General features: G+C 47.4%; 2 protein-coding genes across 2 annotated transcripts; both read left to right on the top strand.

Annotated features, from left to right (window-relative positions):
- The first annotated feature begins 750 nt into the window (after positions 1–750).
- Positions 751–9,318, top strand: LOC143217599 (uncharacterized). Its single transcript, XM_076442068.1, has 2 exons — positions 751–6,103; positions 7,698–9,318. Exon 1 carries the CDS (start codon positions 1,947–1,949, stop codon positions 6,066–6,068), a length of 4,122 nt encoding a protein of 1,373 aa, XP_076298183.1. The 5' UTR covers positions 751–1,946; the 3' UTR covers positions 6,069–6,103; positions 7,698–9,318.
- On the top strand, positions 7,393–12,304 carry LOC143217542 (uncharacterized). Its single transcript, XM_076441929.1, has 4 exons — positions 7,393–7,655; positions 7,698–7,863; positions 11,977–12,060; positions 12,245–12,304. The coding sequence occupies exons 1-4, from the start codon at positions 7,393–7,395 to the stop codon at positions 12,302–12,304; spliced, it is 573 nt and encodes a 190-aa protein (XP_076298044.1).
- The last annotated feature ends 534 nt before the right edge of the window (positions 12,305–12,838 follow it).

Raw genomic sequence — 12,838 nt, 5'->3', positions numbered from 1 at the left:
TACGTTTACCTTTTCTTTTCTTTACTCGCCTTACGACACTGTTAGACACAACTACTGTACTTGGTGTATTTTACCTTAAAATACTTTTTAAATATTTCAATATTGCTTTTAAAAGAATTCTACAAAAATATCCTTGACTAGTGTGAAGTTAGAAATAAAAAAGGAAGAGAATTGATGAAATAAAAAAAATAGACCTACGACGGGCGCGAACCTAGCATAGGCCGGTCCAAAATCGAACGCCTAACGCACTGAGCCAACTGAATTGTTGGAACCGTGATTTATATTTCTAGATGTAATGTTCATACTGTAGAAATATTAATTAAGTTGATTTCATTTTTTAATTACTTCTGTAGAATGCTCAAGGTTTATCAGAGCCTGATAGACTTACAGAATAAATAGAACGTAACGATTTTAAGGTTAGCTCAGTTCTTCGCGGAAAAAACGTCGAAAAATCGGTTTTTATTTTTTTTAACAACGGCGCACCAAACCAAAAAATCTGAAAAAATTCATGAACAATACTTATAACAATATACTGCTATTGTAAAAATATAAATGTTGTCACTCTAAAACTTCCATGTGAAATCTGCATTTTTTCGATTTTTTTGAGGTTTTTGATTTTTTACAAGCAGGATTTCCATTTTAAAAATCTGAAACCAATTGCAAAGTATGTATTTGGGTTTTTGACATGTGTCAGATTTTTTTCAGAATTTTGAAACGTCATTAACTAGGGAAAATAGGCCAAAAACTGATTTTTCGTTTTTACCCCATAACTACCCTCCCGATCGAGATACAGGGTTGAAATTTTGCACAGTATGTTTTTTCTTGGTGCTCTATCGAATGGCACATCGTCGATAAAATTCGGCTCAAGGGCATTTTTGACTATCTTATCCGGCTATGCCCTTTATTACTTTTCAAGAAAATACTAAAATTCCGTCTATATTGTGGTTAGATTTTCAATTGGCTAGAGTAGGAGTGAAAGTAAGAACTCGTTATCGTGATTATATGAAAAATGCAAATATTGATAAAAAAACACCAATAATAAAAATTTCGAATCAAGTAAATATGTCGAGTAAGGAAAAATATCAAATCACACGTAGTCAATTTCCAGTGGTTCCTGCTGAAGCGGTTACGATTCATAAAAGTCAGGGAGAAACATACGAGAAAGTATGTTTGGATTTTAAAAAATCAGAAAGGCGAACTGTTTCGGCAGAATCGAAACTCACTTTAAGATGTATATAGTTTGACATTAAAGACGATGGACTGATCGTCGACGGTTACGTTTCGCTGGCCCCACCGCGCCCCGCCGATCCCGCGTGATCCTCAGGTGGATCGAGCAGCTTGGGGCTCGCGGGGGAAGCGGGCACGGAGGGGCGGCGTGCGAGCGGATCGAACGCCGACCGATCAGTCGGTATACACACGAAATCCGGAAAGGTGCTTCAATTATTGATCCCTTGATGTTTCTTCGATCGTATCCATTCCTTTTTCCTTTAAAGACTGACGGCAATCGAATTGTTCCTATTCGACCCGAAGAGTCTTTGAACATTGGTCCTTCGAGCCGGATACCGTTTTCCGGATCCTTGCAAAACGTTCGAAGTGTTTGTTGAGTGCCGACGCGAGTTTCGGTATTTTCGACCAGAGTGTGTCGAGGTTTGTATAATTCCGCGATCGTGAGTCTTCGGCGGGTGATTTCGGTAGATCAACCATTGACCCCCACACAATATAAGGGGACGTTGGTCAGTTCGAGGGTGTCCGAACGCTCTTTAACCTCCGATCTCGAGTGCGGAAATTCAAATCGCGTAACGGGTGTCACTCGCAACCGTACAATAGTCGGACGAAAAACAAGGTGGTTTTGAATCGGCAACGGCCGCTCACGGTGACTCCTCGTGTCAGTGAGAAGTGCTCGTTGTGTACGGTCGTCGGGTGAACGTCCTCCGCCACAATAAGCAATGGCAACTACCTTAGAAGGTTTAATTCGAAGCCAGAAAGAACTCGGCGGGCGGATCGAGCGTTTTTTAATAAACACCTTGAAGGTGGGGCAGGAAAAACTCACGTTGCCCCTGCTGCGACAACGGGTGGAGCTTCTCGGTTCATACTGGCGCGAATTCTCAGAGCAGCACCGGGCCATCGTTCGACTGGCGGATAAACCCTGTGAATATCTGACCAACGACACGTTCGACCACATCGAGGCCTGTTGGGTGGCCTTCCAGGTCCTGGGAAAACCTGTTCGAGAGTGGGATGAGTGGTTTCTATTCCTCTTGTCCGAGAAACTCGACGAGGAAACGAGTATGGCCTGGGAAACCAATCTCACGGACCCGACCGCGACTCCAACATTCGGAGAGCTGGAGGATTTTCTGGAGTCCCGAGCCCACGCGATGGTGATCGCACGAGCGAGGGAGGCGGCACAGGCTCCAAAGATTTCCAAAAGGAAAACCAATACCGCGGCGACCAAGAACGTGCTGACCGTCAAGGCGGCGGAACCCAAAGGTGGAGCGAAGGTTAAGAGCGGCAAGCATTGCCCCCTGTGCTCCGGCAACCATGTATTGTCGGCATGCAAAAATTTCAAGGACCTGCCGGCAGTGGAACGACACGACCTAGTCTTGAAGAAGGGATTTTGCCTCTCGTGTCTCGCGACTAGTCACCAAGTCAACCAGTGCACTTCGAAGTTCCGGTGTGGGGTATGTGAGGGTATGCATCACACCAAGCTCCACGACGCATACCAGAAGGGCGAGAACCCGAATTCGACGCTACCTACGTCGGCGTCCTATACGGTGAGTGCCCACAAGGTCACACTCCTAGCCACAGCAACCGTCATCCTCGGTGCCCCTGGAGGTCGGACTCTCGTCGTTCGGGCGCTGATAGATCCGGGCTCCGAGTCATCGTTTCTGAGCGAGTGGGTAGCTCAGTCGCTGAATCTCCGGAGACGCCCGGTGAGGGTGAACTTGACCGGATACCAGGGAATCCACGTTGGCACGGCCCAGTCCGAGGTGCACGTAACGCTTCGCTCGCTCGCCGATGGCGATTTTAATCTTGTTTTAGAGGCCTTGGTAACAAAAACGTTGACCGCTCCGATTCCTTCGCAACCGATTTCCACGGGGGACTGGCCACATCTGCATGCACTGCCATTGGCGGACTCTCAGTTTGCTGAACCCGCAAAGGTGGATGTGCTACTTGGGGCAGATGTCTGTGGACTCCTGATGTTGGAGCAACGGACAGGACCTCCAGGAACACCAGTAGCCATTCGGACCCCGTTCGAGTGGACTTTGATCGGCCCAGTGGCGTTAACAGGCCTTACTCGAAACGCTCGGGTCCTCCATGTGAGCCGACACGAGCCTCAGCCGGACCTGCAGCGATTCTGGGAGCTAGAGGAGGTTCCCAATTCCTCTCCGATGACGCCCGAAGAGCGTCGTTGTGAGGAGCTCTTCATCCAAACAACCCGCCGTGACTCATCAGGGCGGTATGTGGCTCGTCTGCCGTTCTTGGGGGAGGATCATCCAACGACGGGGAGGTCACGGCGGGCGGCGCTTCAACTCTTATTGAATTCCGAGAGGAAGCGAGCCAGAGATCCAGACCTTCACAGGCAATACCAGGAGTTCATGGACGAATATCGGCGGCTCGGACACATGACCGCCGCGACGGTGATCCTGCAGGAACGAGACCCCGGCTTTTACCTCCCTCATCATGCGGTCTGGAAACAAGACGGCGCACGAAAGAAAATACGAGTGGTGTTCAATGCGGCTGCAGCAACCAGTTCAGGCCGCTCGCTCAACGACGCGCTTCTCCCTGGACCCAAGCTGCAAAGCGATCTGTGGGTGGTGGTGACACGTTGGCGCCTCTTCCGGATTGCGTTCTCGGCTGACATCGTCAAGATGTTCCGGCAAATCTTGGTTCACCCCGAAGATCAAGACTGGCTGCGCATTCTGTGGAGAGACGACGAGTCGATGTCGGTAGGTGACTACAGGCTCACCACAGTTACGTACGGTACCGCTCCGGCACCGTACCTAGCACATCGAGTGCTGCGACAGCTTGCCGAGGATGAGGCTCATCGGTTCCCGCTGGGGGCCAAGGCTCTCCGCTTCCACTCCTATGTTGCCGACATTCTGGCCGGAGCCGATGACATCGTGCAGGCGAAGGAGGTGAGTCAGCAGCTCGTCGACATCCTTCGATCCGCAGGTTTCCCGCTGGACAAGTGGGCCAGCATGACTACGGGGATCCGCACTGATGAAGATTCCAAGATCTTCAGGGAGGGAGATGTCCACGGACCCTTGGGTCTCCAATGGGATACCCGATGCGATTCTCTTTCTGTTCGCGACCCGCGAACGACCGAGTTGAGTATTGTTGCAGTGTGGACGAAGCGGACGGTGCTCTCCGAGGTGGCGAAGCTGTTCGATCCACTGGGGTGGCTGGCGCCAGTCATCGTAAGGGCGAAGGTCATCGTGCAGGACCTCTGGTTGGCCAACGTGACGTGGGACGAGCCCATCGATCCCCTCTTAGGACGTTGCTGGAGCGACTTCCGGCAGGAGCTCGCCCAGTTGAGCGAAATCAGCCTACCTCGATGGGTCCACTACTCTCCCGAGCTCTGCAAGGTCGAGTTCCATGGATTCTGCGATGTCTCGGAAAGAGCATATGCTGCCGCAGTGTACATGCTTGTCAGACGACCGGACGCGACAAAGGTGAGCCTACTGATGGCGAAAACTCGGGTAGCTCCCACGCGGAAGGTCGTCTCCATACCACCGCTGGAGCTGTGCGGTGCAGTCCTCCTCGCTCGCCTGTTGTTGTCAGTTCACGAGGCTCTATCCATCCCACACGCGACGCAGTACGCGTGGACGGATTCGACGGTGGCCCTGGCCTGGATCCAAGCACACCCGTCCAGGTGGAAACCCTTCGTGGCTCATCGAGTAGCAGAGATCCAGAGCCTTCTGCCGGGAGTAAGGTGGATGCATGTGAGCACTCAGGACAATCCTGCAGATCTGCCCTCCAGAGGCATCACCTGCGACGACCTTCAGAGGGCCAAGCTTTGGTGGGAGGGACCCTTCTGGCTGTCTGATCCCGGAGCGAATTGGCCGATGAACACACCCGCGACCACTGGGGAAGACTCACCCGGGGAAGAACGGCACGTCTCAGTGGGGGTTGTTCAGGAGACCGGGTGTCCTCCCTGCCCGATTCTGGAGCGGTTTTCCACGCTGACGCGCCTGATCCGGGTGTCTGCCTACTTACGGCGCTTTCTCCATAATTGTCGGAGATCCGCCCCCCGACGATCCGGACCTCTGACCACAGTAGAACTGCGAGAGGCGCTTCACATGGCAACTCGCGTCTATCAAGCGCATTCATTTTCCGAAGTGTTCGCTGCCCTTAGCCGAGGTAAGGAGGTACCTTCGTCATCGTCGCTCAAAATGCTCTCTCCGATCTTAGGTGACGATGGGTTGCTGCGAGTCGGGGGACGTCTTCAACACTCCGCGCTGCCGGAGCCTCGACGCTGTCCAGCCATCATCGACCGGTCCTCCCATCTGGCAACGTTGGTGATACGGGACACGCACCAAAAGACTCTCCATGGCGGCCTCAACGCCACACTGTCTTGGATTCACCGGACCTTCTGGATACCGCGGTGTCGAGTACAGGTGAAGCAGGTCTTGCGGGATTGCGTAACGTGCACACGCCTGCGAGGTTCAACTGGACGACAGCAGATGGGCCCGTTGCCACCATCAAGGATACAGCCGGCGAGACCCTTCCAACGAGCGGGAGTCGACTATGCCGGCCCGGTTCAACTCCGGACCACCAAGGGTCGGGGCCATAAAAGCCAAAAAGGTTACTTGGTAGTCTTCGTCTGCTTGGCCACCAAGGCAGTTCACTTGGACGTGGTTTCAGATCTGACCTCTGAGGCGTTTCTGGCTGCGTTCCATCGTTTCACAGCTCGTCGGGGACGCTGCACTCATCTGCTGAGCGACAACGGAACCACGTTCAGGGGAGCCGACGCTTTGCTTCGACAACTGTTTACAGCGTCATCACGGTTCTTCACCGAGGTTACTGAAACCCTGGCCAACGACGCACTGTGGGGTATTTGGCCGATCTAGCTGGCCAAAAGTCGATTTCGTCAAACTCATCCCAGGTAAAAATGAGTTGTTACCTGGAAAAGTTGAATATTGGGGGGTCAATAAACCATCGGTTTTTTCCCGATTTGGCATTTCCGTACGGAGGTACGATCACTTGAAGTTTAGTCATTCAGTACAGTGCTTGTGCCTTTCGTCGTGTCGTCCGCATTAGCAACGTTCGAAGTGAAATATTTTTAATCACGAAAGTTATTTTAAGAAAACCGATGATGGATAGTGTTGTGGCAGGTAAGTGTGTGTATTTCACACAATTTTAATCAGATATGTGTTCCTTTAAATAAATTAACAGCAAGTGAAAAAAGTCAATTTGAAGGCAGTTTTAATCTCAATCTACATACAATCGGAAGGAATTAGTTGTACGCCCGGGTCCGTCCCGGTAATGTTTGTTTAGCCACTGTAAAGTGGAAGGTTTCAGCTTTATTTTAGTGTAAAAAACAGTTGCGATAATTTGCGATTTCATAAGTTATCGTTAAAATAAGATTTGTTGACGTGAATGATATTTTTTAAAGTGATGGTTTACCTGATTTAAATGCTTCATTTATTATTGTAGGACCATCTAATATTAAGATATTCACACGGAAGCAAATATGGGTCATTATGCAGCATCTGAAAAATGCCAATCTAAATGCAAAATTGTCATACGCTGAGGACTACTTGTGTGATGAGAAGGATTATTCTGATGAACAGAAAGAGGAAATTCGAAGAAAATTTTCCCGTATAAAGTCAGAAATAAAGCATAGATGGACTGCAGCATCGAGAAGAGAAGGGTTTTTTTTAGAAATAAATCAAAATTGACTTGACAAAACTTTTGAACAGCCACGCGTTGTAGTGAGACCGGGTCGGCCACCGAAGCAGTCATTCGATCAATCACGGGTAGCCCTCATAGACACGGAAAACACGACTGCCCCAGCAATATTATATATCATATTAGTTATTATATTATATATAATATTATATATATTATATTAATGTGGATTTATCATATGTTATATTATATTATATTCTATTATATTATATTACATGGTGAAATAGGAAATTTATATTATATTGTTTATATTATAGTAATTCGCGCATATTGTTAAATCAGTCAAAAATAATACTTTCAATAAAAATTGTTAATTTTTATTTGTTTATAATTACTTTTTTAAAGATAAAATACTATATATAAGTTAGTAGGTACATTTCAAACGCGTTAAGCAAAAAAAATAATTTTGGCCAGCTAGATTGATCAAATACCCCACTGTGCGACGGGACGGAGTGGTCCTTTATCCCTCCATATTCGCCGCATATGGGAGGACTCTGGGAAGCAGCGGTGAAGTCGATGAAGGCTCATCTGCGTCGGGTAATAGGGGAGAGTACGCTCACCTTCGAAGAAATGACCACTCTTTTGTGTCGAATCGAAGCGTGTCTTAACTCTCGCCCGTTGACGCCGCTATCCGACGATCCCAACGACCTATCCCCGCTCACTCCTGGACATTTCCTCATCGGAGAACCGTTACGAGGTGCCCTGGAGCCCCCTCCTGACGAAGTCGCCGTACCCCTCACCACACGGTGGCGTCTGATTTCTAATATGACTCAACATTTTTGGCACAGGTGGAGTCGCGAGTACCTCCATCAACTACAGCAACGTACGAAGTGGTCGGATCGACGAGAAAATCTGCGCCCCGGCACAATCGTGCTTCTCAAAGACGATCTGTCTCCACCAACGCGCTGGCCGATGGCCCGTGTTGAAGCCACGCACCCTGGAAAGGACGGCTTGGTACGAGTCGTAACCCTGCGAGCTGGCTCCCGCACTTTCCGTCGAGCAATCGTCAAGGTGGTCGCACTACCAGTCTGTGAGACCGCAACGGACACAACGTGAAGGCGCACATGTTGACGTTCCCGCCGTAACGCCAAGGCGGGCGGCATGTTTCGGCAGAATCGAAACTCACTTTAAGATGTATATAGTTTGACATTAAAGACGATGGACTGATCGTCGACGGTTACGTTTCGCTGGCCCCACCGCGCCCCGCCTATCCCGCGTGATCATCAGGTGGATCGAGCAGCTTGGGACTCGCGGGGGAAGCGGGGACGGAGGGGCGGCGTGCGAGCGGATCGAACGCCGACCGATGAGTCGATATACACACGAAATCCGGAAAGGTGCTTCAATTATTGATCCCTTGATGTTTCTTCGATCGTATCCATTCCTTTTTCCTTTAAAGACTGACGGCAATCGAATTGTTCCTATTCGACCCGAAGAGTCTTTGAACACGAACTTTACAAATGTTGTATGTAGCACTGAACAGAGTTTCAAAATTGAGCGCGGTTTATATATTTTGGGACAATTTAAATTAACAGTATCGAAGAAAACCAAGATCAATACTGCAAACCCGGATAATGAAGAGTTGTATCGTTTGCGAAAAACTAATTAAGACAATTTATTTTGCAACATTAGTATGCTATAACAAGGAACCAAGCGAGCAACGAGCTTACGATGTTGGTTTAATGCGACGCCATATAGCAAACATTTTGATAAGTAGAAAATTATTGAATTTCCCTGTAAACGTATCTTCTTAAAACGTACACTTAATAATGATAATAATATGTATACTGCAACTAACGAATTGGGAAGTTCTTTGTGTGGCTCGTGGAGAGTCACACACCAAATAAAAAAAAACCATTAATAGCTATAGGTACTACTAGCCATGCGTACCACTAACCCTTTCGCAAGAGCAGTCCTATCTGCGAGCTCGCGAAGCGAGCGAGCAAAAACAACCCTACTCGCGAGCGAGCGAAGCGAGCGAGCAACAATAACCCTCTAGTTTATAAATTGTATCGGTGTTAAAAAAATCCAAATCAATTTTTTCGATACTTCTTTACTTTTTTGTAGATGTATTATGTATTATTGAATATTTTTATATTCAGAAAAATAATGTTGTAACGCGACGAGGAACGAGACAACCCCAGGGGCGCCAATCCGCCTCGGCACTACCCTGAGATGAAGAAAAGAATCGCGCCGCGACCGAATGTTCTAGAAGGCCGCATGTTCGAGAAACTTCTAAAATCCCTAACAACGCCCAAACAAGGGTTAGCAACGACTAGTATAAATACCGGTAGACGATCGCGGAGAAATCACTTTTGCTGCGCCTGTGGGAGAGGACGAGGTAAGACCACGGCCGCCCATAGGTTAGGGAGAGTACGAAGCAATGCTATCGGACGCCCGGCAGCTCAGGAGAGGACATTTTTAATAGGACAGGGGTTGCACCTGGACGCCTCTCTGGATAAATGGGAGAGGACGGCCATGAAGGCCGGCCGCCCGCCGAGAGGAAAGAACAGGGTAGCTTCCTGGCCGCCTGAAAGTAGGTTCACCAGGTTACTCTGTAGGTCTTGGAGAGGACGGCCATGAAGGCCGGCCGCCGAGCTTATAGAGGACACCGGGTGAATCCGAGTCGTCGTCGTTTTCCCAAAAGGAGAGTACGGTTGAGATAAACCGGACGCCTGATGGGAAAACCTTTTATTAGTAAAATTATTTTAATCTTTCGTTGCTAACCTTCTTCAAAGGTTTATTGTAAATTTTACGAAAACTTTCGATGTATTGCAACGAGGCCGTACCTCGTCGCGAGCGTCGCGTAAGTGGGAGCGACCGGCTCCGGCTTATATTTATAAGCGTCAACGGCACGGGCACGCGCCAATCACCGTCGCGACCGAGAGCGGCACTCTCCATGGTCCACGCTTTCGCGCGCTATATAAGTCGCGTCGCAATACCGAACGAACGGAGTACGCCCGGAGCCGCTCACGTGAACACCGGATCGTCCAGCACTTTTCAGAGCTGAGGAACCATCCGTCCAGAACGCAGGCTGGAATCACGAGCTCCACTAGGCGACTCCCCTCCACGTTCCCGACGTCCAAAGATCGCCGTGCCGCCGCTTTGGGCTGGATTGGACCCGTCGCACAGTGTGTCCAAACGGCGAAATCGTGGTCAAAACCTCGAAAATGAACTTTTCGGTGGGGATACGGTAAGTACTATTTTAGATTCTTTAATAATGGGCCTATGGAAAAACCGAGGTGTGAAGGTTTTATTACCTATACCTGAGAATTGGCGAGAGCTCAAAGTTTTCGTTCATTAGTCGTACAGTAAGCCTGCTGTGAGAAACTGTGTGTAAGCGAAAAGTGAAAAGTGCATAATTTGAAAACGGTTTATTTAATTTCAATTCTGTAAAATGGATGCTGTTCCTGGAAGTAAGTAGAATGTCTCTGACTACTAGTACATCTGAAATAGTTAATGGTTACGTTGTATAATTATAAACCTTATTAGATGACATGAACAGAAAAGTTTTAAGGACAAAGTTTGAACATGTAGAGTAAAAGTTGCGGATTCATCCAAACTTACATCAAATTTTTATTGGACCTTGTAGTCAACACTGTCGTCTTTCAGTATTTACAAAAATTAGCTGCCCGAATAGAACCCGTTTTTTGTAAGAACATTTTTTGTAAGACAACTTTTCTTTCTAGCGAGAAACACTCAAGAGAAACCTAAGATATTGAAGATGATGATGATTATTACAGTTCATCTGATTCAACATAGTTTGTTATTTTTTATTTTCTTATATTTATTTCCTTTTAGCGTATTTAATATAAACATAAGGTCTCTTATAAGCGATATTCTTCTGCTTTGATTGGAGGTTGTGCCAAAGTTTACGCAACTTTCTATAGGTTTTTTGTAGTGTAATATTATATCTAATTATGTATTATAGGTTTTCATCCGTAAATAAATAAACTCATGATTTGCAAGGTGTCCAAGTTTTGTCCAAATTTGTCCAGACTGCGCTGTTTTCATTTCCACATAAATAATATCTAAAAGTCCAGATTGTTTTTTTTACAATTAATCATAGTTTTCTTAGTCATGTATTTTTAATATAATTATTATATTATTTTTTTCTAAGAAAATATTTAACTGTTCATACGACAAACTCAGTAGTTCAAAAATAGTCTCTCGCCCTCTCTCCTTTTTAAATTGTATCGTAATTAATATAATTTTGTTCACTTTCAGGATCTTGTGATAGTGAATATCGTTTTACTAGAAAAGAAATATTTCTCATGGTCAAAGACCATTTAAACAGCAGCCTAATTGTCATTATTGAACACTGAACACCTAGAGAACGTATTGACTGAGAAGACAGGTTATTCTGTGCGAATTACGGACAAGAAAATGAGATCGTCCTTGTCAAATTTGTTTTTTGAAATGAGACGAAAATGGCAAGAGGCAATTCTTTGTAATTATGTATTATAGTTTGTCTAATATTATTATCCGTAAGTAAAGAAACTTATGATTTGCAAGTTGTACATTGAAATTTTTAAATAATGCAATTTTTTAAATTCTATATTAAAAAATGAATTTCAACTAATAATTAGCGACCTAAGAGCATTACTGTACAAATTTTTTAGAGGAAAAAACAATTTTTTTGCTATTCATGTCCGCCATATTGGATCCGCCATTTTGTTTTTTAAACTTTTAAGTTCATATCCGTAATCAGCGACCCCAAAAACCCCTACATACCAATTTTTGTCCAAATTTGTTCAGATTGAAGTGAGTTATGAGGTTTTGACCACGATTTCGCCGTTTGGACACACTGTGCGTCGCGTCGGCGTGGTGGGCACGAATACCCTTAGATGCTTCTAAGGCGCGTGCAACGGTAACTCGTCACTCAGGTGACTCTGTGTGAGAGTTGCTGCACCACTCGGCCCTCCGACCGACCAGCCCGAGCCGGTTGGCCTCCGACCTTCTCCGTGGGTCGAACCTTCGCGGTTTGACCTCACGATCTGGAGTGGTAACGGCGAGTACGAACCCCTCAGGTGCCTCTGAGGTACATACGATCCGTGGTTCGTCCTTCAGGTGCCTCTGGAGGAGCACCACGGCGCCCGCGCTACGTCAGCCAGTGACTTCCGACCGCTTCCTGTCACCATCCTACCCTCCAGCGTGAGTCCGCGGAACATCGCGCCGTACTATATCGCGCCGCGCGTCGCCGTCAACCTACCGGTCAACCGACACCGCCGCCGAACCTCCGCGTCACCTGTCATCGAATACCTGCGCGCCACCGTCCGCCTGATCGTTTTCATTATTCACTCCGCGATCACGTCACACTCTTTCTGTTACAATTTAGACCGAGACTGCAGCCTCCGCTGACGCGACTGAGGGATCGTCGCAGCCGCCGGCTAACTAACCAGACAATGCAATAGTAATAACTCTTGTTACGCGGTCGGACTTACCGGCTTGCAAGAAACTTTCTTTTGTACAGTACACATACGTTTTGCACCGCACTTAGCGGAATAAAGTTTATTTTGTTTATCCGATTTCGTCTCCATCTCACTTATTCACCTACGAACCCTGGTTCACTCCTACGCTACAGGGCATCTACGAAATCGGACCGTTACAGTATGAAACTAATTGGAAAATATATTCTTTGTTCAGAGAGAAATCCCAATTCCTATTCCTTGCGATACGAGAGAGAGAACCTGTTCCGGCCGATCTAGACTCGGCTGATGCGCTCCAACCGACGTCGGGTAGCCGAGCGAATGACGTCACGTCAGCCGCGCGACCCCCCACTTCGCGATACGCCGAACGCGTGATTTTCGGCAGATACCGGCGGATCAACGGCATTCGTACTGTTAACGGCCTCCGCTTTACGTGTTTACGTCTTCGACACTTCGTACAACCGTTAGCAGTCGTCTCGCTCCATCGTCGTTCACACCGCATA

The sequence above is a fragment of the Lasioglossum baleicum genome, chromosome 17 (assembly GCF_051020765.1).
Source record: "Lasioglossum baleicum chromosome 17, iyLasBale1, whole genome shotgun sequence".
Classification (NCBI taxonomy): Eukaryota; Metazoa; Arthropoda; class Insecta; order Hymenoptera; family Halictidae; genus Lasioglossum; species Lasioglossum baleicum.
The sequence above is the reverse complement of the archived record's forward strand: the minus strand, read 5'-3'. Positions and strand labels throughout refer to the sequence as shown.

Excerpts from the sequence above, each read along its gene's own strand:
- LOC143217542 (XM_076441929.1), top strand. The coding sequence starts at position 7,393 with ATGGGAGGACTCTGGGAAGCAGCGGTGAAGTCGATGAAGGCTCATCTG. Across the intron at positions 7,656-7,697 it reads GCCGTACCCCTCACCACACG|GTGGAGTCGCGAGTACCTCC; the intron begins GTGGCGTCTGAT and ends TTTTTGGCACAG. Across the intron at positions 7,864-11,976 it reads ACCCTGGAAAGGACGGCTTG|GTGCCTCTGGAGGAGCACCA; the intron begins GTACGAGTCGTA and ends TTCGTCCTTCAG.
- LOC143217599 (XM_076442068.1), top strand. The coding sequence starts at position 1,947 with ATGGCAACTACCTTAGAAGGTTTAATTCGAAGCCAGAAAGAACTCGGC.